At 54.3% G+C, this 23,624-nt stretch overlaps 12 protein-coding genes across 12 annotated transcripts; 5 read left to right on the forward strand and 7 right to left on the reverse strand.

Annotated features, from left to right (window-relative positions):
- Positions 1-177: 177 nt before the first annotated feature.
- Positions 178-2,262, reverse strand: IWZ02DRAFT_243566 (MFS transporter). The gene is made up of 4 exons (XM_066763100.1): positions 1,682-2,262; positions 1,344-1,628; positions 780-1,291; positions 178-722 (listed from the first exon to the last, which is right to left on the reverse strand). Exons 1-4 carry the CDS (start codon positions 2,042-2,044, stop codon positions 269-271), a joined length of 1,614 nt encoding a protein of 537 aa, XP_066624173.1. The 5' UTR covers positions 2,045-2,262; the 3' UTR covers positions 178-268.
- A 670-nt stretch (positions 2,263-2,932) lies between these two features.
- On the forward strand, positions 2,933-4,069 carry IWZ02DRAFT_374977 (Six-hairpin glycosidase-like protein; the record flags this gene model as incomplete). Its single annotated transcript, XM_066764792.1, has 1 exon — positions 2,933-4,069. The coding sequence occupies one exon, from the start codon at positions 2,933-2,935 to the stop codon at positions 4,067-4,069; it is 1,137 nt and encodes a 378-aa protein (XP_066624174.1).
- A 302-nt stretch (positions 4,070-4,371) lies between these two features.
- Positions 4,372-5,201, reverse strand: IWZ02DRAFT_489954 (uncharacterized protein; the record flags this gene model as incomplete). The annotated part of the gene is made up of 2 exons (XM_066769618.1): positions 4,372-5,088; positions 5,145-5,201. The coding sequence occupies 2 exons, from the start codon at positions 5,199-5,201 to the stop codon at positions 4,372-4,374; spliced, it is 774 nt and encodes a 257-aa protein (XP_066624175.1).
- Positions 5,202-5,821: 620 nt separating this feature from the next.
- On the forward strand, positions 5,822-7,613 carry IWZ02DRAFT_243601 (uncharacterized protein). The gene is made up of 4 exons (XM_066763101.1): positions 5,822-5,842; positions 6,031-6,230; positions 6,294-7,073; positions 7,149-7,613. The coding sequence occupies exons 2-4, from the start codon at positions 6,194-6,196 to the stop codon at positions 7,430-7,432; spliced, it is 1,101 nt and encodes a 366-aa protein (XP_066624176.1). The 5' UTR covers positions 5,822-5,842; positions 6,031-6,193; the 3' UTR covers positions 7,433-7,613.
- Positions 7,614-8,278: 665 nt separating this feature from the next.
- Positions 8,279-9,303, reverse strand: IWZ02DRAFT_243448 (vesicle transport protein). Its single transcript, XM_066763099.1, has 5 exons — positions 9,110-9,303; positions 9,025-9,051; positions 8,881-8,929; positions 8,795-8,810; positions 8,279-8,714 (listed from the first exon to the last, which is right to left on the reverse strand). Exons 1-5 carry the CDS (start codon positions 9,138-9,140, stop codon positions 8,418-8,420), a joined length of 420 nt encoding a protein of 139 aa, XP_066624177.1. The 5' UTR covers positions 9,141-9,303; the 3' UTR covers positions 8,279-8,417.
- Positions 9,304-9,919: 616 nt separating this feature from the next.
- Positions 9,920-11,125, reverse strand: IWZ02DRAFT_243741 (YL1 nuclear protein C-terminal domain-containing protein). The gene is made up of 3 exons (XM_066763102.1): positions 10,851-11,125; positions 10,052-10,789; positions 9,920-9,959 (listed from the first exon to the last, which is right to left on the reverse strand). The coding sequence occupies exon 2, from the start codon at positions 10,766-10,768 to the stop codon at positions 10,211-10,213; it is 558 nt and encodes a 185-aa protein (XP_066624178.1). The 5' UTR covers positions 10,769-10,789; positions 10,851-11,125; the 3' UTR covers positions 9,920-9,959; positions 10,052-10,210.
- IWZ02DRAFT_449661 (DASH complex subunit Dad4) lies at positions 10,936-11,639 on the forward strand. The gene is made up of 5 exons (XM_066767420.1): positions 10,936-11,008; positions 11,067-11,123; positions 11,182-11,226; positions 11,281-11,365; positions 11,419-11,639. The coding sequence occupies exons 1-5, from the start codon at positions 11,006-11,008 to the stop codon at positions 11,445-11,447; spliced, it is 219 nt and encodes a 72-aa protein (XP_066624179.1). The 5' UTR covers positions 10,936-11,005; the 3' UTR covers positions 11,448-11,639.
- Positions 11,640-14,658, forward strand: IWZ02DRAFT_449662 (uncharacterized protein). Its single transcript, XM_066767421.1, has 5 exons — positions 11,640-11,936; positions 12,022-12,342; positions 12,398-13,335; positions 13,385-14,164; positions 14,221-14,658. Exons 1-5 carry the CDS (start codon positions 11,780-11,782, stop codon positions 14,251-14,253), a joined length of 2,229 nt encoding a protein of 742 aa, XP_066624180.1. The 5' UTR covers positions 11,640-11,779; the 3' UTR covers positions 14,254-14,658.
- Positions 14,659-14,681: 23 nt separating this feature from the next.
- On the reverse strand, positions 14,682-16,154 carry IWZ02DRAFT_243796 (uncharacterized protein). The gene is made up of 4 exons (XM_066763104.1): positions 15,851-16,154; positions 15,596-15,789; positions 15,211-15,528; positions 14,682-15,003 (listed from the first exon to the last, which is right to left on the reverse strand). The coding sequence occupies exons 1-4, from the start codon at positions 15,991-15,993 to the stop codon at positions 14,900-14,902; spliced, it is 759 nt and encodes a 252-aa protein (XP_066624181.1). The 5' UTR covers positions 15,994-16,154; the 3' UTR covers positions 14,682-14,899.
- On the forward strand, positions 16,155-17,678 carry IWZ02DRAFT_243790 (uncharacterized protein). The gene is made up of 3 exons (XM_066763103.1): positions 16,155-16,766; positions 17,115-17,177; positions 17,272-17,678. Exons 1-3 carry the CDS (start codon positions 16,316-16,318, stop codon positions 17,595-17,597), a joined length of 840 nt encoding a protein of 279 aa, XP_066624182.1. The 5' UTR covers positions 16,155-16,315; the 3' UTR covers positions 17,598-17,678.
- A 542-nt stretch (positions 17,679-18,220) lies between these two features.
- On the reverse strand, positions 18,221-20,625 carry IWZ02DRAFT_375544 (uncharacterized protein; the record flags this gene model as incomplete). Its single annotated transcript, XM_066764830.1, has 5 exons — positions 18,221-19,076; positions 19,133-19,360; positions 19,420-19,943; positions 20,004-20,213; positions 20,299-20,625. The coding sequence occupies 5 exons, from the start codon at positions 20,623-20,625 to the stop codon at positions 18,221-18,223; spliced, it is 2,145 nt and encodes a 714-aa protein (XP_066624183.1).
- Positions 20,626-20,985: 360 nt separating this feature from the next.
- On the reverse strand, positions 20,986-23,437 carry IWZ02DRAFT_449683 (uncharacterized protein). The gene is made up of 4 exons (XM_066767422.1): positions 22,750-23,437; positions 21,356-22,692; positions 21,167-21,296; positions 20,986-21,110 (listed from the first exon to the last, which is right to left on the reverse strand). The coding sequence occupies exons 1-4, from the start codon at positions 23,299-23,301 to the stop codon at positions 21,066-21,068; spliced, it is 2,064 nt and encodes a 687-aa protein (XP_066624184.1). The 5' UTR covers positions 23,302-23,437; the 3' UTR covers positions 20,986-21,065.
- Positions 23,438-23,624: the final 187 nt, after the last annotated feature.

Here is a 23,624-nt window from a genome sequence, read left to right on the forward strand (position 1 = left end):
TGCTCTTGTACCGATGCAAACACGATGGGTTTCGAAAGCACTGGCTTTCTCAAGTCGTGGTTGTAATGGTACCCTAGAGTTATCCATAAAAGTGAATTCTCCCTACGACTAGTCGCAGTGTCAGGAGGTGTCATCTCTTTTTGACAATGCAAGAACAAATGAAGGGGCGATCTGAACAAATGCTTCATCGCAACGAGCGCAAGTCTGTAAAATTCAGGGGTATAGATAGATAAATCCAGCCCACATCACAACCCCACCCCACCACTCCCTAGTAGATATACCTGAAATTGTTGTTCTCTCTATCCGTCAAATCCTCCCAAGCGTGGACGTAATTCGCATCATTAGCCTCGCCCACGCCATGACCGGCCAGCTGATCCTTGCGCCTATTCTCCCTGCGCAGCCACCACCACAAGAAGACAATGACGATGACCAGCAGCACATAGCAGCCCATGTGCGTGGCAAAGGCGATGAAGTAGCGTGGGGCGTCGTAGTCGAGGAAGACCTGCGGCCCGATGGCGTTGCCGGCGGCCCACGAGACAAAGTTTGCCGCGACGACGATCGACTTCTTGGTCTGCCCCGCAACGTTGCGGCTGATCATGGACATGGCTAGGTTTTGCGCCGCCCAGAATGAGAGCACGATGTAGTAGGAGAAAAGGAGGCCGGCTTTGGTGGCTGTGTCTTTGTTTTCGACTGACATCAAGACGATGGTGCCGGCGAAAGAACTGTGAGTAGTGTTAGATGGAGAGTTAGGGAAGCATTTACGAGAGGCGTGGACTTACGGAATCACGAAAAGACCCATTATGAGACAGTTCTGGCCGGTCTTTTTCACGAGATACGTGCTTCCAAGTAGGACAACGATAATGAAGGCGCCGAGGACCATGGATAGAAGCTGCGTCTCAAGGACCGTAAAGTTGAAGCTGGTGATGATGATGTTGGCAAAGGCGCCAAGTCCGCTGGTGGGCAGTGTCGTGCAGATGGCGATGAGGCAGTAGCAGTACATCTGCGGGTCGAGCAACGCCTCCTTGACGTGCGCCGGCCGGAACGTCTTGTTTTGCAGACCCGTTTGGTTGGTCCGCACACGCTCCACCATCAGCCGCTTGTCTTCTTCGGAGTAGCACTTCGCTCGCATGGGGCTGTCGGGCAGCCAGAAGAGCACAAAAACACCCCATAGCACGGAAAAGGCTCCGTATGCGATGAAAATGGCTTGCCAGGACTTGATTGGACCGTCCCTTCCGATGAGCGTGAAACAGTATGCAAGAATGCCACCGACGATCTGCTGGCCGCCGTTCATCTTGAAAAGGTGTGTAAGCAGAGATTATTATGCATTAGGGACTCCGACTTACCATGTACCAGTAAGTGACAATTTGAGCCTGTTCTGAGCGCTTGTACCACATGCTGGACATGACCAGGAAGGCAGGTTGGCACACGGCTTCGAATATACCCAGCAGTGTGCGGACGGTGACGATACTGGTAAAATTATTGCAGGCCGCGTGGAGGGCAAGCACAGCGCCCCAGATGACAATGTTCGCGGAGAGGTATTTGGCGATGGGTACCCGTTGGATGATCCAGTTGGTCGGGTACTCGACAATCAGAACGGCGATGTAGATACATGTCGTGAGCCAGGAGTACTACAATGGTTGTTAGCGCCTGTATTAGACAGATGAGCCGTGCATTAAATTACTTGTTGTTTGACCAAGTGCAAGTCTTCCTTGATCCCCATGATGCTGGCGAAGGACATGGTGCCCTTGTCCAGTGCTTGCAAGAAGTATGTGAACACCATGATTGGAAGGACCCTTTTGTCAATCAACCTCTTCAGCCTCTTGTTTTCTTCTTCGCTGATGTCGATGTGGCCCATCGTCGCGTACTTCGCAACCTCCTTGTCGATACGGTCATAGTTGACGTGCTCCTTCTCGAGCTCAGGATCTCCCCCTGAGAGAACTCTCTCGACGTGTGCCACATCGTTCTTCGTGTCAACTTCTGGAGCACCTGCTCCGTGCTGTGGACTGTTGGCTGACCGAGGCCGCATCTCTGGGGTTCCGGTCATGTCGAAGGGAATCTCTGGTTGAAAGGTGATGGCAATATCGGTAGCACCGCAAGAGCCTTTGAACGACGTTCAACGATATATATCGAATTCGAGGGCTGCCGAGATACCACCTTCAACCTGGTCAATATCTCAAAGCGGCGGAATCCCACCCGAGCAGATCGCTTGTGCACTAGTGATTATTTCCGTCCTTTCAGCGGTGCGCACAGGTCGCCACTGCAGGCGCCACCGGATGAGAGGATGTCGATTAACTCTTTCCTCGACTCAAAACATGGACGACAGCGGAAAAATTGAGAGACGGAAGAGCAAATGGTGAAATACGTTGAGAGAGGTAGTTTAGGAAAGGTTTCCCGCAGGGCAGGACCCATAATTCAGGTCTTTCATCGTGAATGTAGACAGCACGGCTTTCCCCCAAACAGATTGTCCGGGAAAATGCTACATGTGGAGAAGCCGTGGGCATGTGTCCCGAAATCTGGGGGCAAAGTCGGAGAACTGGGGTAAAATGCGGAGTGTAAAGCCGGGGGAAGCGCCACGACAAAGGCCTGCCCTATTCGACCTCGCTACGCTTCCGCCAATGGCAGGCCTCGGTCTTCGGAATATTGACCGCCGGCGGGGTTGTGCGGCGTGGACCACGGGAGCAGTAGACGAACGCCTGATGCATACGAATTGGTGCTCTGTTGTTGATGCAGGGCTAGGCAGGGCCCGTCTCTGCTGACGTGGGGGTCAATTCAAGGTCTCGAACCATTGTTATGGCTGGGTTGTCGTCTCTTTTCTCACCTTCATCCAGAATTTTGCCAGAGGTCTGGAACATTCAAGAAGCCACCAACACTCCCAACAGCTTCGTCCTGTTGCCCGGAAAGTTGACTTTGAATCCATTGGCCGTCTACCACCATGCCAACCCCTCTCACGTCTCACGGGCTTGCAAGCCCCATCGTCCATACTGCCATCCAGAAGCTCACCAACAATCTTGTCAACATTCAAGACACCAGTGGACACTTTCTTCTCAGGCTTCCAGACGGTCGCATAATCGACACCAAAGGATGGAACGACTGGGAGTGGACCCACGGCATCGGTCTGTACGGCCTATACCAGTACCACCAACTCACAGGATCCCCGGAGAGTCTCGCAATCATTCTGGAGTGGTTCAAGGGGCGGTTGGCCGAAGGGACGACCAAGAATATCAATACGATGAGCCCATTTTTGACACTGGCCTACCTCTACGAGAACCCTCAAACGCGAAACGAGTGCTGGCGGCCGTGGCTGGAGGCGTGGGCCGAGTGGGCGATGCACGAGTTGCCCAGAACACCCTTTGGTGGTATGCAGCACCAAACATATCTCGAGGAGAACAAGGACCAGTTATGGGATGACACTCTCATGATGACCGTTATGCCGTTGGCGAAGATTGGCCTAGTCTTGAATCGACCCGAGTATGTGGAAGAGGCCAAGCGTCAATTCATGGTCCATATGCAATTTTTGTTTGACCGGGATACTGGACTGTTCTTCCACGGTTGGCAGTTCAATACCGACGGAGTAAGTGGCCACAATTTCGCCAAGGCGAGGTGGGCTCGAGGGAACTCTTGGATTACAATAGTGATTCCTGATTTCATTGAGCTTCTCGACTTGCCGCCGTTGGACCCGTTGCGCCAGTACCTCATCGATGTGCTCAAAGCACAGTGCTTGGCTCTTGCATCAGTGCAAACGCCAAGCGGGCTCTGGCGGACCCTTCTTGATGTTCCGGAGGCAGCCGGGTCGTATGTGGAGTCCAGCGCGACGGCCGGATTTGCGTACGGAATCTTGAAGGCAGTCCGCAAGCGATACATTCCCAAGGAGTTTGAAACGGTTGGTGTTCAGGCTGTACACGCAGTGCTGGCCAAAATTAGCGAAGACGGAGAGCTGATAGACACAAGCTTTGGGACGGGCATGGGTAATGATCTGCAACACTACATTGACATTGAAAGGACGAGCATGCCATACGGACAGGCGATGGGGATCATGGCGCTTGGCGAATTCTTGCGAACATATATCTGAGAGATGCTGAAGGAGTCCAGGATCAGTGCACACTCGGCCGTTGACTTGTTCATACTCGATAGATGGAAGGAACGAATTGATTTCATGTGGATTGTTGGCAACATCGACCAAGCGAAGCTGGTGGTGGGCTGTCGAAGCGATTGTTGCTCGAAGCCCGGAGCTATGCCATAGTATGTGTTGTTGCGTCTTGTTATTTAAAGTAATAATTCTTGGCCTTCTTTCATCAATGCTCATTCTGTACGTACCGGTGTGCCCCATTCTATCGTTATCTGCGGTCTGTCCTTGACATACTCATTTAATCGTTAGAAAGGTAGAAAGTGTGCGTTATGACCAGGCACTTTGGCCTGGCATTTGGGGCAGTCGTCTCTGTACCCCATGTAGAACTTTTTGTTGACCATTGCTCCGCTTCTTGCTTTGACGCCCTTGGCGGCGCATGCTGTCTCACAGTTGTCGAGGCCAGTCGTGTCCATCTCCATGTTTTCGTTGCTCGCCACTTGTAGCCTTGAGAGCCGTGTTCCCGCCACAGTGGTGGGTGTCATGGCCATCTCGTCCTCGCTGATAGGAGAAGGTATTCGATGGGTTTTACCATTGTGTGGTCGGGAGCGGCTTGCTGGCTCGGACGACTCTTCCATGTCCATAGAGCTAGGGTCACTAGCACGATGGGTGGTCGCTTTTGGTGGAAAGGACCCATATATTGGTGTGGGAATCCTGCCTGTGCTAGGATCTACCTGCGGGCGCGGGTTGAGCCTTTCCGGCAGTACGAATGGTAGTGCTGGCGAGCTTGGATGAGATCGTGTAATGTTAAAGTCGTCTTCGGGATAGTCTCGCATTTCCGTATCTCCCGCAGCTGAGTTCATGTACGAGGGAAGCTCAGGCGAGTCGCAGCTCGAGTCGTCCGAGTGACCAGGCGTCAATGCTGGGAGACAGGGTGATTCGTTGGGGTTTTGAGAATGACCACCAGCAGTTGACATGACGTTGTGAGATTGCTGGAGAGCGGGCGGGGGAGCGGCGCGGAATCTCTGGAATCTCAGTTACAGACTGGTCGTGATTATAATGTCGATCATGGCAACAATACCTTTTCGGCGCGGCTAGGACTTGTATGAGGATCATCGGAATCTCGCTCGCGCTTCATGGCGGTGGGTCGAGGCAGGTGGGACACGGCGGACTGGCGAGTCGAAAGCGATCGAAATGTGTTGGCGTGAGGGAGGACGGATCCGGGTAAGGCAAATAGGTGGGGGACCGCCGGACCAGAAGTCAGAGTCATGATCGAAGGTTCAGTTACGTGTTGTTGCCATGCAGCATGGCAAAGCTAGAAGGAACAAGAGGCGAAGGTGACGACAAGAGAGGCGGGGTCTCCAGAGCCGAAGCGGCAGTAGAAGTGGATCGGGTTTCAGCAAAGGACGGAGCAAATGCAAGCTGTGTTGCAAGCTGTGTTGAGAAGGTGGACTGGGGCGAGCGGCACTGAAACCAAGCGCCCGCCGTCTCCGGCCGCGTCCTGGCCCGAGGAGCCCCTGCCCCTGCCCCTGCTGCGGCTGTCAAACGGGAGGGAAGCGCGAGGGCGCGCGCTGTGGCAGAGACGGCGCCTGCTTGTGGATGCGCGAATGGGTCGAGTCGCCGTTGAGCGAGTGACGAGAAGGGCTAGACGAAGCGGTGGAAAACTCCATGTCCAGTCGAGGTGATGAAAGGCGTCGAACACCGAGAGGTGACAACACAGGCAGCTGTCGTGGCGTGGTGTGGTGTTGTGAAGTGGCACCGCCACAGATAGATCCATAGGTAAGTAAGCCCTGACCAGGAAGACGAACTGCGCCTTCACGGCAGTCGACGATAAGATTAGATTAGATCAGCAGAACTTCCCGCAACAAAGTGGAGTCATTCCTGTCGGGCCAAAAAAATAATGGCCAGTGCCATATCATGCACTCGCTTTCACAAAGCCGAGCCCTTTTGCTGACCACTCCTCCCAGTGCAGTTGACTCACTTTAACTTTTAAACTCGGTCATCGCAATCAATTGCGCTCTACCTATCCGGCCCTTTTTCTGCTTCTATAAACTCCGCTAGCTCTTCGACTACCTCAGCCTGTCCACTCGTCGCTCCCATCTCCCCACCATTCGCCGACCCTCCACCACAATGTCTGACCACACTGAGCTCGCCGACGACGTTCGCGGTAAGTCGCACTTGTCACAGCTCTGAACCCGTCCTTGACTTGTTACTGACGAACAACCAAAAGTCCTTGGTTACGACCCTCTTATTCCTCCCCAACTGCTCGCCTCTGAGCTCCCCGTCAGCCATGTCTCTAGAGAGACGGTCGTCCGCGGACGTCGCGAAGCCGCCAACATTGTCGCCAAGAAGGATGACCGTCTTCTCGTCATGGTCGGCCCCTGCTCCATTCACGACCCCGAAACCGCTGTGGAATACTGCCAGCGCCTGAAGGCCTTGGCCGACAAGCTGAACAAAGAGCTGTGCATCATCATGCGCGCTTACCTCGAGAAGCCTCGTACCACTGTTGGATGGAAGGGCCTGATCAACGACCCGGACATTGACGAGTCCTACAAGATCAACAAGGGTATCCGCGTCTCGCGCAAGCTCTTCTGTGACCTGACGGCCCAGGGCATGCCCATTGCTAGCGAGATGCTCGACACCATTTCGCCCCAGTTCCTCGCTGACCTGATCTCGCTTGGTGCCATTGGCGCTCGTACCACCGAGTCTCAGCTCCACCGTGAGCTCGCTTCTGGTCTTTCCTTCCCCATTGGTTTCAAGAATGGTACCGACGGTAATCTGACCGTCGCCGTGGATGCCATTGGCGCCGCCGCCGCCAAACACCACTTCATGGGTGTGACGAAGCAGGGTCTCGCCGCCATTACCAGGACGTGTGGCAACGAGCACTGCTTTGTCATTCTGCGCGGAGGCAACCGCGGTACCAACTTCGACCACGACAGCGTCCAGGAGGCCAAGGCCGCACTGCGGAAGAAGGGTCTGAAGGAAGCCCTCATGGTTGACTGCTCCCACGGTAAGTTTGATGTTTAAGACGCAAAGCCAAGCGCAATGACACTTGCGGTTCTCTAACGTTTCAAAACCCATGCAGGCAACTCGAGCAAGAACCACCGTAACCAGCCCCTCGTCGCTGGCGACATTGCCAACCAAATCCGCAATGGCGAGACTGCCATCGTTGGCGTCATGATCGAGTCCAACATCCACGAGGGTAACCAGAAAGTTCCCGCCGAGGGCCCCTCCGGTCTCAAGAAGGGCATCTCCATCACCGACGCCTGCATTGACTGGGAAACGACCGTCGGCGTTCTCGAGGACCTCGCCGCGGCCGTCAAGGAGCGCAGGGAGAAGGCTGCCACCGCCACCAACGGTGTGCATTAAAAGTTCTTTCGGGGGCGAAATGATATGGAAAAAGTTTGGGGCCAATTATCATGCCACATCCATGAGGTGGAACGGACGAGGCTTTCGAAACCGTCGCTTCCACCGGCTTACGGTCATGTTCATGTCAGACAAGTTTCTTCTTTTTGGGGGTTTCCTTCCTTTTTAATTCAGCGAAATACCGACGAAACGTGCGCATGGGGCTAGGGAAAATCAAGGTTTTTTCAATCTGCATAGAGGTAGATGTCTTGAACGAGATCCTTTTCGGGGTGTATATCCCATTGTTGAAAAAGTGGCGCTCTTCATATTGTTCCTTTGTCTTCCTACTTCGTCGTTGCTGCGGCCCGCGACATCTCCGGATGTAGGCAATGTGCCTTTGCAAGACTTATATCTTGGCAGTTGACCATAAAAATAGCAAAATATCAGGTCACCAGCGAATGCTTTTGGGGGCTGACTATTTTCCTCCAGTGAACGTGCACCCGGCTTTGGTAAAAGCCAAAAGCCTGTTCGTGATTGGCTGTGGTACCAGTAGGGATGTCGTCAGAGTGTGGCACGGATCCATTTTCATATACACCAGCGACGTAGGCGCTTTCGCGAAGTTGGAAGTTTTTCAATTCATTCGACGTGGATCCTGGCAATGTGACTGACGCTAAGAGGCGCTCTCTCCCGTCAGACGGACGGCTCGTTCCTGGCTCCTGGCACACTTTCATCTTTTTGTTGCCCAGGGTCTTGGACCCTGACAAGTTTTGGCACAAAGGCCAATTGCTCAACCATTGCGGTCTGAGCTACGTTTTCCTTTCCTCCAGCCAGCCAGCTGCCAGTCGATAAAAACATCATGCGCCCCAAAAAAATGCCGTGCCGCAACTCCCGCTTCCAAGCCGTGACGCGTTGACAGTTGAAATCTACTACACACCCAGACAGACAATTTTCTTTTTCGTCATCATCTCTCGTGCCGTCATTCATTCCCCTCTTCACCAGGCGTGCCCTCTTACACGGGCAGCTCCGCATTCCTCCTTCCGCCGCTGACCTTCTCCAGCGCATTCGCGACGTACGGTCCGACATATGGCACGGGGCGCACGAAGCCGGCGATGGTGGCGAAGAAGTCTCCAAACAGGACGAATATGCCGTATAGTTCGACGACGAAGCCGATCAGCGGCCAGCGGAGGAGGATGAGCACGATGCCCGCGACGAAGGAGGCGGTGCCGGCGATCTTCTGGCGGCGCGCGAAGAAGAGGAGCGTCTTTTGGAGGCCGATGAGCAGCGTGAGGCCGCAAATGAATAGGATCTGTTGGTGCGCGAGGTGTTAGACGGGGGCGGCGGCTGTGTCATGGATGCAGGCTCGGGGCGGCTGGAAGTCGGACGTACGTTACCCATTGCAAGCCTAAGTCGTCTGTTAGTTGTCTCTCCACACCTGTCATGCCGCAAAGACCTCCAAGGTACGGGAAACTGACAGCGCTCTATCGAAGAACATCATCACCCCCGCCAGGAGGAAGAAGCCGCCTGTGCGGTGCAATCCATGGCGTCAGTGTGCTGATTTCTGCGAGCGACAAATGCAACGCCTGCTGGTTGCGCCTAGGGATGCTTGTCGTACCTACCCCCTGAGCAGAAGGCGACTCCGATTTCTATCAACAGCAAGCTAGTCAGCGACGGCATATCGGGATGCGGAGGGCGGCAGCATACTTTGCGAATCGCTGAGCCAAAAGGACGGCATGGTGTTGAGTTGAACCAGTACCAGTATCGAGAGGGTGATTCAATGGGTGGGAGGGTTTGGGGATGAGGTCGAGCGTCGTCGTCGCGAGCAGAACAGTAAAGGTCCAGTTGTTTTGTGTACAGTGATGGCAGATCAACCGGAGTTGGTTCAACAGGAAGTTTGGCTGGTGGTGGTCGGTGCTCCGCGGCAGAGGCCACTTGCGCTAAGAGCACGCGTTCATGTGCTCGGCCAAAAGTCTTGGCCGGCCGGCTACCGAGACACTGACGCAAGATGCAAAAAAATGCGCGCTGCCAGCTTCTTATCACACCACCACTACACAGCTTGAATCAAGGAATCGACGAACTCGCGAGCAACGGCCTTCTATGAATTCTCAACTCCTTCGACACCCAAATGCTGCAACCCAAGCTCTCTTCTGGCTTCACATCCGGTGCTCCCTTCAGATCAACTTGAAACGCTTGGAATTGGAATCTGGCAGTGAGGCTTGATGACAGCCATCGGCTGTGCATTATGGAGTGACCGTCTACTCCTGAAGGCAAGCTTCCCGGTGAATTTGGAAGATTGATCCTAGTTGGGGCAAGCACTCGGTGGATGATGAATCGACGCGATTCCCACCAAGCCATTCAGATTGGCGCAGGCAGGTCCCATCATTGCATGTACACTAACTTGAAGAGCTTCTCGCTCCTATGAATTTGTTCGCATTCAGCTCTAGATAATCGTTTGCCCCGCCTGAGCAACAGTTGGAGCTCATGTTTCCTCTGTAACTGATCCTTCTCACAATGAGGCCTCGGTACTCTGCTCCTTGGCGAAGACCAACCCATTCTGATCCCAAATAAGCCGGAGCGTCTTCTTGAACCCTGTCTCGAGAGGGGCAGGGCGGGTGGAGGAGGCTTGACTTAGAGGGTCGAACATACATATCCGTAGTGATGCAAACTGTTTCGGAAAGGGCGCTTCCCACGATTTGGCATGGCTTGAATACGCCGATAAGCTTCCAGATATGAGGCTGCAAGAACAGCCCAGCCGTTGTGTTTCCCATGTTGGCTGGGTGCCGCGTGAATCCCCCAACCCGTTCTTCATTTCAACACCGTGTGTGCTCCTCTAGCCGCAAGGTAGTTTTCCGTGACCGACTGGCCCATTGTTCTGATGATCCCAAAGACCTCCGCATTGTGATATCGCAACCTAGTCTTGGGATCCGTGTATTTGGATGGCAGGCCTGTGATGTCGCAATACTTTCGCTTGACCTGCAAGCTCGGCGGCGCCTCGACATTTGTATAAGTAACGGCAGGACCGTTGGACATATTGCCACCTTTGGCCACCATTGCCGAGAGATTCTGCGCGGCCTGCGCAATGTTGGCGTTCGCACCGTTGGCTGCAGGCGTTCCTGCGCCGGTCCCTCCATTAGTCGTGCTGAGGTTGACTGCGGGAGTCGACGATCCGGAGTTGTTCTGAGTTGCCATGACGGATGCTTCCTTTCGCTGGGCTTCAGAGATTATTTGCTTGATGTTCTTATTGCGGCGCTGAGGGGGCTTCCAGTTGGGGTTGCGGAACGGCTTGCGCACGCGGAACATGTCGAGCTTCTCGAGGAGAGCGTTGTGGTCATACTCGGTACGATTGTGCGAGAGAGGCGCCATGATGATGAATCTGTTCGACTGCTAGGGGCAGTTGGTACAAATAGGTAGTAGAGAGGGGGTTGGAGCTCGGGACGAAGCTCACTTGGAAGACGTAGCGGGCCAAGGCCGATTTGGGTTAGCTTGAGGCCGGTGTTGATTTCCGACCATATGTAGGGCTGAAGAGCATCCAGTAAACACCGTCAGTCCCCACCAACTCAACTCGGACAGACCAGTTTTTGGGAAGCAAATTCAGATATAATGGTACTCGAAGTCCTCGATGTCACACTCTCAGTGGCGATGGTGCTGATTTTCGGAACAGGAGAGCCCTCACGAGCATCAACAGAGTCTTCTCCTCGGCCGCATCATCACCAACGTCGTGCGTAACCTGCAAACATTTTACTTCTGTGAGACTGGAGACTGATAAACTGCTACAGGAGAAGCTCAATGAAGCCGTAATGGTCCTGAACAAGCAGCTGCAGGTGATATGCCAGAAGTCTTTGCCAAAGCTACTGTTTACTGATATCACCCTCTAGGAAATCAACATCCAGAACATGAATGTTGAGCTTGTTGCACAGATGTTCAAGAACTACCAGTCGAATGTCCTTTTCCATCTCGAAGGTATGTTTCCGAGTCATCAGTAAGCATATGTGATATGCTCATGTTCTTGGCAGCGACGGACAGCCTCAAGGAACCCGCGTGATGGAGATATCTCTGGCTCAAAAGTCAGGAGGCAATCATGATTTGACAAATTGTCGATAGAAAGCGTAGAAGGGATTCTGGGCGGCGTTGGGGGTTTTCATGCGAATGGCTTTCAGTGACAACAGAGGCGCTTGGACCACGGTTCCAGCTTTAGCGATCGCCGCCGGGCAGCTTGTGGAGCATCTACGGACTTTAGCTTGCGACACTTGAAACCATACACCACAACACAACCACCGTTCATTCTTCAAGTTTCTCTTCTTTCCCGCATTTCCGAAATAACCCCATAACCCTCACCGTTTGGGAACGCGTCGCCCATCCCCTGCGTCTACCGCCATGGTTCAGCCAAGCTCCAACGATGCGGCGCGCGACGCCAAACCCGCGCCGAAGAGAGTGTGGAGCGTCAAGGAGCCTCCCTTTGAAGGTATCCGCGAGGTGGACACGGAGGGTTATAAGCGCAGCAATTCAAGCACGGCCATTGTTATAGATAACGGTATTGGAAGCCCGCTCTCGTCGACGACCTATCTCATGTCTGGCAGACTCGAGATCTGGTTGAGTGCTGCTGACGAATGTCCTAGGCTCCTCTTCCGTTCGTGCCGGATGGGCCTTCGACCAGAACCCTCGCCTCCAAGTATCGCCTCAGATGGCACGTTACAGAGACCGCAAGCTCAATACCACTTTCCAATTCATCGGCAACGAGGTCTACGCGGATGGCACTGCCCGCGGCCAGTCGAAACCCGTTTATGAACCCGGAACAAACATCATAAATAATTGGGATGCAATGGAGGGCGTTCTGGACTACGTCTTCACAAAATTGGGAGTGGACGGCTTGAGTGGAGACATCAACCGGCCGGTACTCATGACAGAACCTGTCGCAAACATGGCATACCCAAGGAGAAGTGAGTAGTCCCAATTCTCGAACTCTGTTGCAACGGCCAGTCTGACTTGGCGTAGCCATGACCGAGATCTTATTCGAGCTTTACGGTGCACCGTCAGTCGCCTACGGCATCGATTCCTTGTTCTCCTACAACTACAACAACGGGCGCAACGGCCTGGTTGTCTCTTCTTCTTACACCAGCACACATCTGATACCCGTCGTCGAGTCCAAGGCCATGTTGTCCCATGCGACTCGCATCGATTGGGGACGTTACCAAAGTGCCGAGTTTCTGCAGAAGCTGTTGCGGCTCAAATACCCAACCTTCCCGGGCAAGCTTACGGACATCCAAGCCGAGGATCTTGTGAGGGAACACTGCTACGTGAGCCAAGACTTCGGCAGTGAGATCAGCAAATACTTAGATTGGACCGGGCTCGAAGACAGGGATCATGTTGTCCAATTCCCCTATACTGAGCAAGTGGTTGTTCAGAAGACTGAGGAGGAGCTAGCAAGAGCAGCTGAAAAGCGCAAGGAGAGTGGTCGAAGATTGCAAGAGCAGGCCGCGAAGATGCGCCTGGAGAAGCTTATACAAAAAGAGCACGAGCTGCAGTATTACAAAGAGCTGCAAGTCAGGCTGCAAGACGTCACAAAGAAGGAGGCAAAAAGAATGCTCGAGTCGGACGACTTCGATGACGAAGGCCAGTTGGAGAAGAGAATCAAGGAACTGGACAAGTCCATTCGCAAAGCCCGGAATCAGGACGTCGGTGACTTGGAAGAGGAGGAAAATGAGCCTCCGACATTCCCGCTTCTCGAGATCCCTGACGATCAACTGGATGAAGAGCAGCTGAAGCAGAAGCGCCAACAACGGTTGATGAAGTCCAATCACGAGGCAAGACAACGCGCCAAAGCAGAGAAAGAGAAAGAGAAAGCCAGGAAAGCAGAGGAGGAACGACTAGACAATGAAAGACGAGAGAAAGATCCCGAAACTTGGATAGAGGAGAGAAGAGTTGCTCGCTCGGTAAGGACCACCAAAGATTCCAGATGTCGACAAAGCTTACGAGACATAGGCAATCATTCAAAAAATGAAAGACCGCGAGCGCCTGAAGGCTGACCTCGGCAACCGTAAATCACTCGCTGCTCAGATGCGGATGAAGTCCATCGCGAACCTCGCATCAGACAATCCGACCAAAAAGCGTCGGCGCGGCGGAGACGAAGATACATTTGGCGCCGACGACGCCGACTGGGGAGTCTATCGCACAATAGCCACAGGCGAGGGCTCGGACGACGAAGAAGAAGAGGACCTCCAATCTGCCCTCAAGGCGGTCGAAGCGCAGCTCCTGAAGCACGATCCCAACTTCACAGAAGAAAGCACGCGCGAAGCCCAGACAGACTGGACCAAGAGCCTGGTGCACGCCTTCACTCGAGGACCATACCCTTTCGATCCCGAAAGCCAGCGCGAAGTCCATCAGCTGCACCTCAACGTCGAGCGCATTCGTGTTCCAGAAGTCGTGTTCCAACCGGCTATTGCAGGACTCGACCAGGCGGGCCTGGTCGAGATCGCGTCGTCTATCCTGACCGAGCGTCTGGCGGACCACCCGCGCCAGAGGGACGTTTTGAAGGACGTCTTCCTGACGGGCGGCAACACGCTGTTCAAGGGCTTCGAGGAGCGGGTCCGCGACGAGCTGCGCGCGTGCTTGCCCGTCGGCACGCCGCTCGTTGTGCGCAAGGCAAAGGACCCCGTCCTAGACGCTTGGAGAGGCGCCGCTAGGTGGGCAGGCAGCGAGCAGAGCAAGAAGGCATGGGTCACCCGCGCAGAGTGGCAAGAGAAGGGCTCGGATTACATCAAGGTATGTTTGCTTTCTATTTCTTGCGTATATTGATGCATGACTGACGCGACGGATAGGAGCACGATATGGGAAATTCGTACGCGTGGTGATACCAGGTGGTCCAAGTTGAGCTTGAGGCGTTTAGCAGGCGGGCGGAGGAATGGTTACTTCGGTTGCATTCTGCATTTGTTAGATGACTTGAAAATAATTTTGCGAGCATGTTGCCAGAGACTTTTTGTGGTGCGCTGGTACACGCGTGATGTGGAAGACATTTCGAAGTATTCATTGCTTCTTCCAACTTGCCCATAGAGGGGAGAGCGGCCGCGCTGTTGCCCTTACTGCCCACCTCATCGTCGAAAAGATGGGTCTTTGACATGGAGTGTTGTTCGTGTCCCTGTTTCCAAGCCAGTTGCGCCAGTGGATACGTGTCTACTGGTTCGTCGTCAATTTGGCAGATTCTGGCGGCAGTTGGTTGATCTGTAGTGGATATTACAAACGTTGATAGATGAGCAGGAAAGCTTCAAAATGGAGATAAAGTGTGGTCTTTTGATGAAGATTGTTCTGCTCAGCATATGCAATTGTACATGATTGAATAGACTGTGATATTCCTAGCGCTAAACCAGTGCTTTCTTTCGATAGACATCACCACAGTGAGTGTCAAAAGATACGGTTGCCCCCTTGGATTGAGCAACACTTTCAGGAGTTTTGGTTTCCTTTGCCGTCCACGTGCTTCCATTTTCGAGTAATTGCTAATGATCAGCTCTTTCTAGCTGCCCTCACCCCCTTCTGAGCCCCTGACGTCTTTGGATGGTGCAGCGAGTCGGCTGGATCGACAAGACCATGTTTCATGTCCGCGGAGCCTTTTTCACTCGTCAACCCTGAGCTCGTGAGTTACTGCGTCAATGGCCTATAATGACTGCCATTGCGGCACGCCGGCAGCAGCTTGTTACTTTCGACCATGCAACCAAGCCAGAGCCCAGACCTTTGATTGATGACGGACCTCAATTCTTTCTCAAGATCTTCCATTTCCTTTTCGAACACATCCAGGAGAGCAAATCGACACTCACCACACATTTGCTGAGCAGACCGATCTGTGCTGAATAGTCCCTCGTATGCCGTCTCGTTCATCGACCCGTCCTCTCCATATGTTCTGCTTCCACACAAGTACGCGAGATGCTCTTCCAGGCTGGCGCCTCTCCGAAGTATGATGTTCGGTCTGGGGCTCCCAAGGAAACCTGTGATGTGTTGATTGCAGTTTCTGATAGGTACTTCCTCGCAGTCCTTGGACATTTTTCGACGATTCTCGTTGATGAAGGCGCTCAGTTTTGAGGAAACTTTGCTGTAAATTTCAGACTCGAACATGTTCTTGAGCTCTGCGATGGCGACTTTCATTTACATTAGTCATTCCTGGCTTTTCTGTCGTGTGGGAGAGGGAGCAAAGGGGTTTCTTACCGCTACATTGCCAAGGTTTGATAGACTGAGAAGAACACTGTCGAAGGGCGTCACGTCTGAACGCGCGTCTGCTCACAATTCCGCTAAGGGATAGTTGGTCATCCACGCGGCCGGTTGGAAACCCTCTATAGGAGTATTTCTTCGTGCTTTGGTTGAGTAGCCAATAGATTCGTACAGAAGCGGCAACCACTTTACTGCAAACGGCAAGTAAGCATCATCGCTCTGGTAAACAAAAATACATTACTCTTGACCCACATTGGTCGCTTCCATGTTGTCCACCACCCGACTTCTTCCTCGCGCAAAAACCAGACGTTCTCGACATGAATCAAGTGCGCAAAGGACCAACAACAACCTCCCACGCCGAGACGACACCGTGCGTGTGGTTGATCTCTGTCCATCTCGCAGTCGTCATGGTTCGCCAACGACAGACGGGCTAACCCTAAAGCGTTTCTGTTCCAGTGGCACCCGTTGGCCGGCTTCCCTCGTCTGCGAGTGCTCACAAGACTTTCGATTGGATGATGATGTCCTTGGAGAGCCAATTCTCAGGCCCGCGTCCCGACGTCCAAGGCTTGCGAACACGGCCAACGCCCTCATCGAGGAAACAATGGGCCAACCCGGCGAGAATCGACCGTCGTGAGGCTAGCAAGGCCAAACCACAGCACGTCAGGAGAGGCGAGACAGGCACACAGGAACAGCAAGGAAGAGGGGCCGGCACTGCGAATGGTACAAGGGATTTGCTGGCGTACAGGTCGGTGGTTGGGCGGCAGCCGACCGATCCCTTGCTTGGGTTCCGCCTCTGCGAGTCCCCAAGCTCCCCAGCTCCCCAGCTCCCCCAGCTCCCCCAGCTTGCCTGCTTGCTTGTTTGCTTGCTCACCACAGCCCCGGACCTGGACGCTGGACCTCCCCCAATTGGGCTTGCTCCAACAATCTCCGCGCAGCCCCCAAGCCCCCCAGTCTTTCTTGCTGCCGCCCCGTCGTCGCAGCTTACATCTACATTTCTCCCCTGACCTCTTTCTTCCGTCTGCCTCTCACACCCCACCACGTCCACCTCCCCACTCCTGCATCCACCACCCATCATGTCCGCCGCCACCCGCAAGAGGAAGCAAGACGCCGACGAGGAGGAGGAGCTCGTTGCCCTTCCTTCCGACGAGGAAGAAGAAGAAGAAGAGGAGTAAGTCCACGGTCGACATCACTGTCCAATTACGTCGCGCCGCTCTGTTCCGTCGCCAATTGCCATCGCTTTCCTTACGCGATTACATCTCTGGCCTTCGATATCCCCTCCATCGCGTTGTTGAGTTGCTGTGTCGAGCGACGGCAAGATCCCGGATCTACCCAATGACGCGCTAGGCCGCAGCGTCGGCCTGCACTCGCGACCACTGATGGGGCTCGAATCTTCATTTCGCCTTTCATTCGTCTACTTCGATGCGTTGTTTCTCAGTCGCACTCGTCCTCGCTCGTTCTTTTTCCTCGCCTTTACCACAGCCGTTTGCCGGCAAGGCTGACCGGTCGCGCGTGCCAGGTACGAAGATTCCGAGGGTTCCTTTGACGACGAGGAAGGGTCGGAAGACGAGAAAGAAGGTAGGTCATGTTCGAAGACTTGCGAGTCGACGCGATCTGCCGTCCGGCCACCTCCTGGATGGTCTTGCGCCAGTCTGCTGACTCGGCCTTTCGATTAGCCGCCCCTCAGACCAAGAGGCGCAGATTGGATAAAGACGCAAAGGCGCCCGCAACCGAAGAAGATGGCGTAGAGGACGAAGAGGGTGGACCCGAAGCTGCCGGCGATGGTGAATCCGAGGGCAACGGCGAGCCCGAAGCCGAGGCTGCTGATGAGGAAGCTCAGGATGAGGACGCGGCTGACACGGCGGAGAAGGGCGGTCCCGCGGAGGCGGCCAAAGCACACAAGGGGGCCGACGTCCCCAAGGAGAACGACTTGGAGGAAGTCGAAGCCGTCGAGGCCAACGACGCGGCCGAGGCCGCCGCTGACGGTGCCGAGGACGCGTAAGAAAATCAGAGAAGCGCGCAGTGATTGCGCCGCTCGTGTCGAGCTTCTTCGCGGCTCTGGGACATGTTTGGGTTTATTAAATGCCACGTTTTTTGCTTACGACTGCCATTCCTATCGCCCAGTCGGGCGAGGTTGTTTCGCCATTCCTTCTTTTTACGACTTTTACCTTGTCGCCCAGCTTGCCCCAGCTTTACCAAAAAATATTCTGCGTTGATATCTACATGGCTCCTCCTGTTGCCGCGTTGGTAGAGCACGCGTGAACTGTGCTTGTACGCCAGGATAGAAAAGGATAAACGAAAATAGCCAGAAAAGTTTGCTGCGTTCTCCCTTTGGCTTGAACATAAATTTGATTTGCATTCGGTCTTGCCTCGCTTTACTACAAAATGGTCTTTCTTTGCGCCTACTTTCTGCAACGAAGTGATTTCTCTCAATTATCAAAGCCGTCGAAATTTTTTTTTCATCGGACTGTCTGATTTGGTACCTCATACCTCATACCTCGTGGCTAGACCTATTTTAGTCGTCATGAATCATCATAATCATCAGTCGTCGTCGTTCCCGCTAACCAACATCGCAATGTAAGACTTGCGCCAAAGGAAAAAAAAAAAAAAAAAGAGAGATCTCTCTCACATGCTCACCCACCGCTGCCCGCCAACAGCCACGAGCCGGTTGAACAGCTCGTCCCTCCTCGGACAAGCCGTGACCTTCCACCTCGCGCCCGTCTCGCGCTCGACAATCTCGAGCCCATCCGCGACCTCCCTCTCGAGCGCCCAGCCAACGACGAGCTTGGCCTTCCAGCCAAAGCCGCCGACCTTGCGCAGCTCGTCGACGCGCGACACGGGCAGGCTCCAGGACGCCCTGAGGCCCGAGGCGCCGCTGCCGCCGACGCCCTCGGCCTCGCACGCGGCCGCCGCGTCCTTGGCCAGCACGAAGCCGACGACGGGCGCCGGGCCGGGTCCTTGCATGTCGCTCTGCGGCTTCAGCACGACGAAGCCTTTGCGCCCGCGGTGCCGCGCCTTGAAGGCGACGGGCCCGCTGCGCCGGTGCTCCTCGCCTGGCGGGGGCACTGCGCCGAGCCGGTCTTTGGCGCGCATCGAGCCTGTTTTTGCCTTGACTTTGTCGGCGTTGATGGTCGTCTCGATGACGGTCTTGGTCGTGCCTTTGAAGAAGCCGAGAAGCCTGCTCCCGCGGCGCCCGTGACGAGGCGCTTTGGCGGCGTCGACGTCGGCCGCTCCCGTCGTGGCGGCACGGTCGTTGTCTGCTGTGTCGGGGGAGATGGCTGCAGCGATCTCTTCCGGCGACGCATTGAGAGGGGTGTCATCGCCTGCGGCACGCAGATGAGCGGTTGTGAGGGCCGCTGGCTCATGAGGGGGCGGGGACGTACTGCGAGGCGGAGGGGGCAATGGCGCGTGGTTTGCCTCGCCGATGCGCAGCAAAGTTATGGTGAGCTGGGCATTAGTCGGTACGCCTTTGAGCACCGTGCTGTGGAGAACGATATGTTTAGCGGCAGACTTTCATGTACAAGCTGGGTCACTGACTTGCGAAGCTCGAGAATCCTTTGCCAGCGTGGATATCGTCGATTGAGCCGAGACACGGCGCGGGATATGATAGGTTGACCGAAAAAGAGGAAACCGATGCCAAAGGTGACTACCTTTGCAAACATGTATGAGCTGAAGAAGAGCGATACAGCAAGAGGTGGAACCACCAGTGCTGCCAGTCTGAGTCGGTACGTATCTCTTGGAAAAGGTGGCGTAGGGGATAGAGCACTGTTGCTTGGATGAGCTTCTGCACTGCTCGAATGTCTCGATTGTGTCCAGACACTTACTTGGCTACCCTCTCCCAGGCATCTGTTAGGCTGGTAATGATGAACATGGTCGGCCTCATGTTCTTCCATATCATGGTATCCATCGGAACCTTTGTCTTGTCGTAATCTGCCGCAGGAACCGTGCCGGAGGCCTTGCTCTTCGCGTCTGCTGCCCCAACAGCGATCGCAGTAGGATCTGGAGTGACATCTTGCGGACTCTCGTCTTCAGAATCCGAGTGAGAGTCTTTTTCCGAGCGCTTTCCAGAGGCGCTGCTGATTGCAATCGAGGCGATGCTGTTCACAAAGTTTCTGGCCTCTTGCTCGACAGCTTCGCCCTTGTAGTTCTCGGGCGCTCCTGTCACGCTGTCATGGCTGCCCAGCAAGCCGGCCTTTGGCTTCTGCAGTGTCCCGATCTTTGCGTCGACGAGGGCCAGTGGCGCCGGTGGGAACATCATGTCCCGCAATGGTGGAAAGAGAATTAGGCCGATGAGCGTCAGGCCATGTAACGGGACCAGCATGTCGAACACCCATGCGGCGTAGTATGCCTGCAAATCCTTAGCATTCTGAACTGCGTACAAGTTTCTTCAAAGCCGTGTTCTTCTTACAAAGCAAAAGCAAGCCGTCCTCCTTCTCTCTCTCCACGATCGAATCCGCGCAATCTGCTTGCAAGCCGCTAGTAGTCCAATGATGACTGTCATGTATAACCGTTCGATGGTAGCCCGCAGTTTATCTGGCGAAAACTCCTCCTGGTCCGCAATGTACATGTCGAGGTTTCCTGGCGCTGGATGAGGTGAAGATTTGACGTGATATACTTGCTGTGCATCCTAGTCAGCAAATTTCAAGGGCTTCAACGCGCCGTGCGCATCGTGGACCTCGACCATCACCTCCGCAGAAGCTCACCTTGTTGAATCTTCGACACAAAAGCCAAAGCTCTTCATTTTCTAGTCCGCCCACGAGTGGATCTGTAATTTCTTCTTCACTTTCATTCCATCCCAAATCCATAACCTCCTTTTCATGTTGGCGCTGGAAGGCATGTTGCGCAAGGCCTTTTTCGGCCGGGTGATTGTCCATGGCTAGAGCATGCGAGAGGGTTGGCTTGTCGCTGAGTGTTTCCGCTTGGTCTGTCGTGGTGGGGTCTGAGACGGCTGGGATGGGGAGGAGGTCGATGAGGCGCTTGCCAGGGGGTTTTGCGGAAGAGGACGAGGTTGATCTTTCTTGGTCCGTCATTATGGCAAAAAGAAGTTGAATAAAACCATTGCAAAGGGAAAGAGCCGAGATGCATGCACGCGCACCGCGCAACCGGGCATGCGGCTGGCCGAGCAGATCGTGGGCTTATTATGATGGATGCCCGCCATGCGGCGCTTGAGCCCTCTTTTGCGACTGGGTATGGCCGCCATCAGAAATAGCTTACCTTGAGGTAGTCATTCGACCTGGTGGTGTTTGGACTTGTTGCGCGCGCCGACCACAAACGACGTCAGCGGCTTTGGCTTCCTTACTAGGAATGCGTGGCGACACACCACTCTCCCTTTTGTGTAGCCTACCAATTCCCGTCCAGTGCATCGCATCGACATGCACGACAGACAACGACTATAATTGACGCCATGAATTCTTGTCTAAACAAACAAATGCTCGTCTACTCACGCCAAGCTCCCAAATCATCTACAAATTCAAATGTTGGGCGACAGAAGGTCATATTTGACACAAGCCTCGACCTGCTGAAGATTAGCCACGAAGCCATCCACTTCCATCTGTCTCGGAATCAACTCACCCTTTCCACAGAGGCACGAAGGAAGCTTCGAGCCTCGAGACCTGCCCACACCTTGAGCATCGAGAAGTCCGCACCGCGCATGAGGTCTTTGCTGCTCTTAGCTCCGAGCTGGCGCAGGATCGGTAAGGCTCTGCGACAATCTCATCAATCTCCTGGTCAGGGCCTTCAGATCGCTGGCGTCCGACTCACCCTGCAAAGAGATCCAAATCTGGATCCAGGCTTCTGCCAATGCCCTCGAGCAAAAGGATACTCAAGACAACATTGACAAAATCACCCTCCAGTCTGACGTGATGTTGTCTAACCATCGTCAACACTTGATTCAAAATGTCCCCAACCTTGATATTTCCTAGTGCAAATGTGCGACTCTTGACGCTAAGCACGAGGTGTTGCATTTTCAGGGCAAAGACCTCCTTGTCGATGACAGCATCTGGCTGCCGGCACCGTTCCACCATTAATGTGCCCGCCTTATAACCGTCAAACTCTGCGACAGCTTTGAACAAATCGAGAAAGTTGGTCCGGTTGATGTGATTCAGCTCTGTCACGAGCCCCGTGTCGATGAAAATCAGCTGAGGACGATAACCCTCTGCATCCAACTGTTCGAGCTGCGAGATCCAAGCCTGCTTGTTCTTCCTCAAAGGCCGTAGGCGTTGGAGCACTTCCTCGGTAACGTCGGTGGCCTTTTCGATCGTTTCAGCCGTCTTTTTCAGCCTGATCGAGGGCACCTGCGGTTGCTCTGGCTTGTAGAATCGCACCATGATGTTTCCCGGGTGCAAATCAGCGTGAATGAAGTTGTCGATCAGTACCATGTGTAGAAAGGCGTCGAGACCCTCATCAGCGATCTCCTTCTGGTATACACCGCCGCCATTTTCCAAAAAGTCCTCGAGGTGGATTCCTTGGGCAAACTCTTCTACGAGCACCTGTCGGGTGGTGTATTCATTGTATGGAAATGGAAACCAGGCAGTCGTTCTGTCTTTGAAGTGGCGGCGGAAGACTGTCAAATTGGCACCTTCGATCCGGAGGTCGAGCTGCAATTTCATCATTTCTGCGAATTGCTTGACCTCGTCGGGGAACGACAGCCACTCCATTGTCGGAACGGCATTGATGATGGCCGCAGAGAAGGCCATGATCCGCAAATCGCGCCGCACAATTCTGTCTACGTAGGGATGGAGGACCTTGACCGCGACATGAGAAGACGGCACACGGTGAGGTATACTTTTCAATGTTGCGTCAACGTTTTTCCTCAGCGTTTTTCGCAGGTTCTGGGGCTCTTCAAGGTCGGGATCGGTCGGTGTCGCCAGGTCTGGTTTGAGCTTTGCTTTGTAGACTTGTGCGATGGCGCCGACCCCCAGAGGCTTTTCGTCAAACTCCTCGAAGATTTCCTCAAACTTTCGGCCGTCAAAAGCTCGCTCGACGATTTTTCTAGTGTTTACCATGGAATGGGCAGGGGCATTGGAGTGGAGAGAAGACATGATGCTGCACATTTCTGTAGGAAAAATATCTGTCCGTGAAGCTGCCCACTGACCGAGCTATGTGACCTTTGATCAGCAACTTTGTTCTGGGTCCGATGACGCCGCGATGCCTACCTTGATGAAGGCTGCTCCCGCCCTCTCCATGCCTCTGACCAAGAATCCATACCACCACAAGGTTCCCGTCCGCTCATTGTCTCTGTCTGGCACGCGTCTTCCTATCCAGATGGCTGGCACGGCCAATATCACAGGCGCGAATATGATGACCAGGTGGAGAAGGCGAAATCCCGTTGCTATCGGCTCCCAGATGTACTCGTCGACAAAGAGATAGGCCTTTTTCCGGAAGCCCTTGGAGTGCTGTATAGCTCGAGGTACTTGGTCGTTGAGCTCAGCCCGCGAGGCCTCGAGCATCAGCTGCTCTCCCGTGCGCTCATCGTCATCATGGCCGTCTTGCAGTAGGGTGACAAAGGCCGCTGGCGTGAGACTTCCACAGAGGAGTATTTTTTGTCCAGATTTCCTAGGTGGATCACGGATGTAGCGCAGTAGCCGGGAAGGGGAGGGTCGCGAGGTTGTAAAGGTGCGGCGCGCGCTACCATTTGCGGCGCGCAAAGCGCTGGAACGGAGATGGTTGTGCAGGCATTGGCGGCCAAAGAAAAGGACCGACCTCATAGTCTTCAGGTCCTGAGATAATACTATGAGGGACGAGCTGGAGCCATGAGGGGAGACGGAAGGCTGAGCGTGAATGAGTAGGTAGGTAGGTAGGTAAGGTACGGATAAGCTGGGTGCTGGAACTCGACGGGACCTGGTGGGCGAGTGATGACGTCCTGCCTCGATGGCGCTTCTGGCCGGGCCGGCTCTTTACCGCTCTGGGACAGGGGTGCGCGACTTCGGCCGACTTCCTTCGATTCTGCCCATCTTCATGTACCTTGTCAATCTGCAGCCATCACCTGGAGGTCATCAGCTCTCTCAATCATCCATTCATATTCTCCATA

Source organism: Phyllosticta citriasiana (genome assembly GCF_038021145.1).
Source record: "Phyllosticta citriasiana strain CBS 120426 chromosome Unknown IWZ02scaffold_5, whole genome shotgun sequence".
In the NCBI taxonomy this organism is placed as follows: domain Eukaryota; kingdom Fungi; phylum Ascomycota; class Dothideomycetes; order Botryosphaeriales; family Phyllostictaceae; genus Phyllosticta; species Phyllosticta citriasiana.

What these genes read in the sequence shown, in the direction of transcription:
- IWZ02DRAFT_243566 (XM_066763100.1), bottom strand. Translation starts at nt 2,044, where the DNA reads ATGACCGGAACCCCAGAGATGCGGCCTCGGTCAGCCAACAGTCCACAG. An exon ending in TTGTCACTTACTGGTACATG is followed by an intron (nt 1,292 to 1,343) that starts GTAAGTCGGAGT and finishes CACCTTTTCAAG; the next exon opens with ATGAACGGCGGCCAGCAGAT. An exon ending in ATGGGTCTTTTCGTGATTCC is followed by an intron (nt 723 to 779) that starts GTAAGTCCACGC and finishes CACTACTCACAG; the next exon opens with TTCTTTCGCCGGCACCATCG.
- IWZ02DRAFT_243601 (XM_066763101.1), top strand. Translation starts at nt 6,194, where the DNA reads ATGTCTGACCACACTGAGCTCGCCGACGACGTTCGCG. An exon ending in GCTCGCCGACGACGTTCGCG is followed by an intron (nt 6,231 to 6,293) that starts GTAAGTCGCACT and finishes AACAACCAAAAG; the next exon opens with TCCTTGGTTACGACCCTCTT. An exon ending in CATGGTTGACTGCTCCCACG is followed by an intron (nt 7,074 to 7,148) that starts GTAAGTTTGATG and finishes AAACCCATGCAG; the next exon opens with GCAACTCGAGCAAGAACCAC.
- IWZ02DRAFT_243448 (XM_066763099.1), bottom strand. Translation starts at nt 9,140, where the DNA reads ATGCCGTCCTTTTGGCTCAGCGATTCGCAAA. An exon ending in TTGGCTCAGCGATTCGCAAA is followed by an intron (nt 9,052 to 9,109) that starts GTATGCTGCCGC and finishes TGCTGTTGATAG; the next exon opens with AAATCGGAGTCGCCTTCTGC. An exon ending in AGTCGCCTTCTGCTCAGGGG is followed by an intron (nt 8,930 to 9,024) that starts GTAGGTACGACA and finishes TGCACCGCACAG; the next exon opens with GCGGCTTCTTCCTCCTGGCG.
- IWZ02DRAFT_243741 (XM_066763102.1), bottom strand. Translation starts at nt 10,768, where the DNA reads ATGGCGCCTCTCTCGCACAATCGTACCGAGTATGACCACAACGCTCTC.
- IWZ02DRAFT_449661 (XM_066767420.1), top strand. An exon ending in TCCTGAACAAGCAGCTGCAG is followed by an intron (nt 11,227 to 11,280) that starts GTGATATGCCAG and finishes ATCACCCTCTAG; the next exon opens with GAAATCAACATCCAGAACAT. An exon ending in TGTCCTTTTCCATCTCGAAG is followed by an intron (nt 11,366 to 11,418) that starts GTATGTTTCCGA and finishes TGTTCTTGGCAG; the next exon opens with CGACGGACAGCCTCAAGGAA.
- IWZ02DRAFT_449662 (XM_066767421.1), top strand. Translation starts at nt 11,780, where the DNA reads ATGGTTCAGCCAAGCTCCAACGATGCGGCGCGCGACGCCAAACCCGCG. An exon ending in AGAGAAGAGTTGCTCGCTCG is followed by an intron (nt 13,336 to 13,384) that starts GTAAGGACCACC and finishes TACGAGACATAG; the next exon opens with GCAATCATTCAAAAAATGAA. An exon ending in AGGGCTCGGATTACATCAAG is followed by an intron (nt 14,165 to 14,220) that starts GTATGTTTGCTT and finishes CGCGACGGATAG; the next exon opens with GAGCACGATATGGGAAATTC.
- IWZ02DRAFT_243796 (XM_066763104.1), bottom strand. Translation starts at nt 15,993, where the DNA reads ATGGACAGAGATCAACCACACGCACGGTGTCGTCTCGGCGTGGGAGGT. An exon ending in CAAACCTTGGCAATGTAGCG is followed by an intron (nt 15,529 to 15,595) that starts GTAAGAAACCCC and finishes TGTAAATGAAAG; the next exon opens with TCGCCATCGCAGAGCTCAAG. An exon ending in GTCTGCTCAGCAAATGTGTG is followed by an intron (nt 15,004 to 15,210) that starts GTGAGTGTCGAT and finishes CGAGTGAAAAAG; the next exon opens with GCTCCGCGGACATGAAACAT.
- IWZ02DRAFT_243790 (XM_066763103.1), top strand. Translation starts at nt 16,316, where the DNA reads ATGGTACAAGGGATTTGCTGGCGTACAGGTCGGTGGTTGGGCGGCAGC. An exon ending in GAAGAAGAAGAAGAAGAGGA is followed by an intron (nt 16,767 to 17,114) that starts GTAAGTCCACGG and finishes CGCGCGTGCCAG; the next exon opens with GTACGAAGATTCCGAGGGTT. An exon ending in GAAGACGAGAAAGAAGGTAG is followed by an intron (nt 17,178 to 17,271) that starts GTCATGTTCGAA and finishes CCTTTCGATTAG; the next exon opens with CCGCCCCTCAGACCAAGAGG.
- IWZ02DRAFT_449683 (XM_066767422.1), bottom strand. Translation starts at nt 23,301, where the DNA reads ATGAGGTCGGTCCTTTTCTTTGGCCGCCAATGCCTGCACAACCATCTC. An exon ending in CGGGAGCAGCCTTCATCAAG is followed by an intron (nt 22,693 to 22,749) that starts GTAGGCATCGCG and finishes AAGGTCACATAG; the next exon opens with CTCGGTCAGTGGGCAGCTTC. An exon ending in GATTTGGATCTCTTTGCAGG is followed by an intron (nt 21,297 to 21,355) that starts GTGAGTCGGACG and finishes AGATTGTCGCAG; the next exon opens with AGCCTTACCGATCCTGCGCC.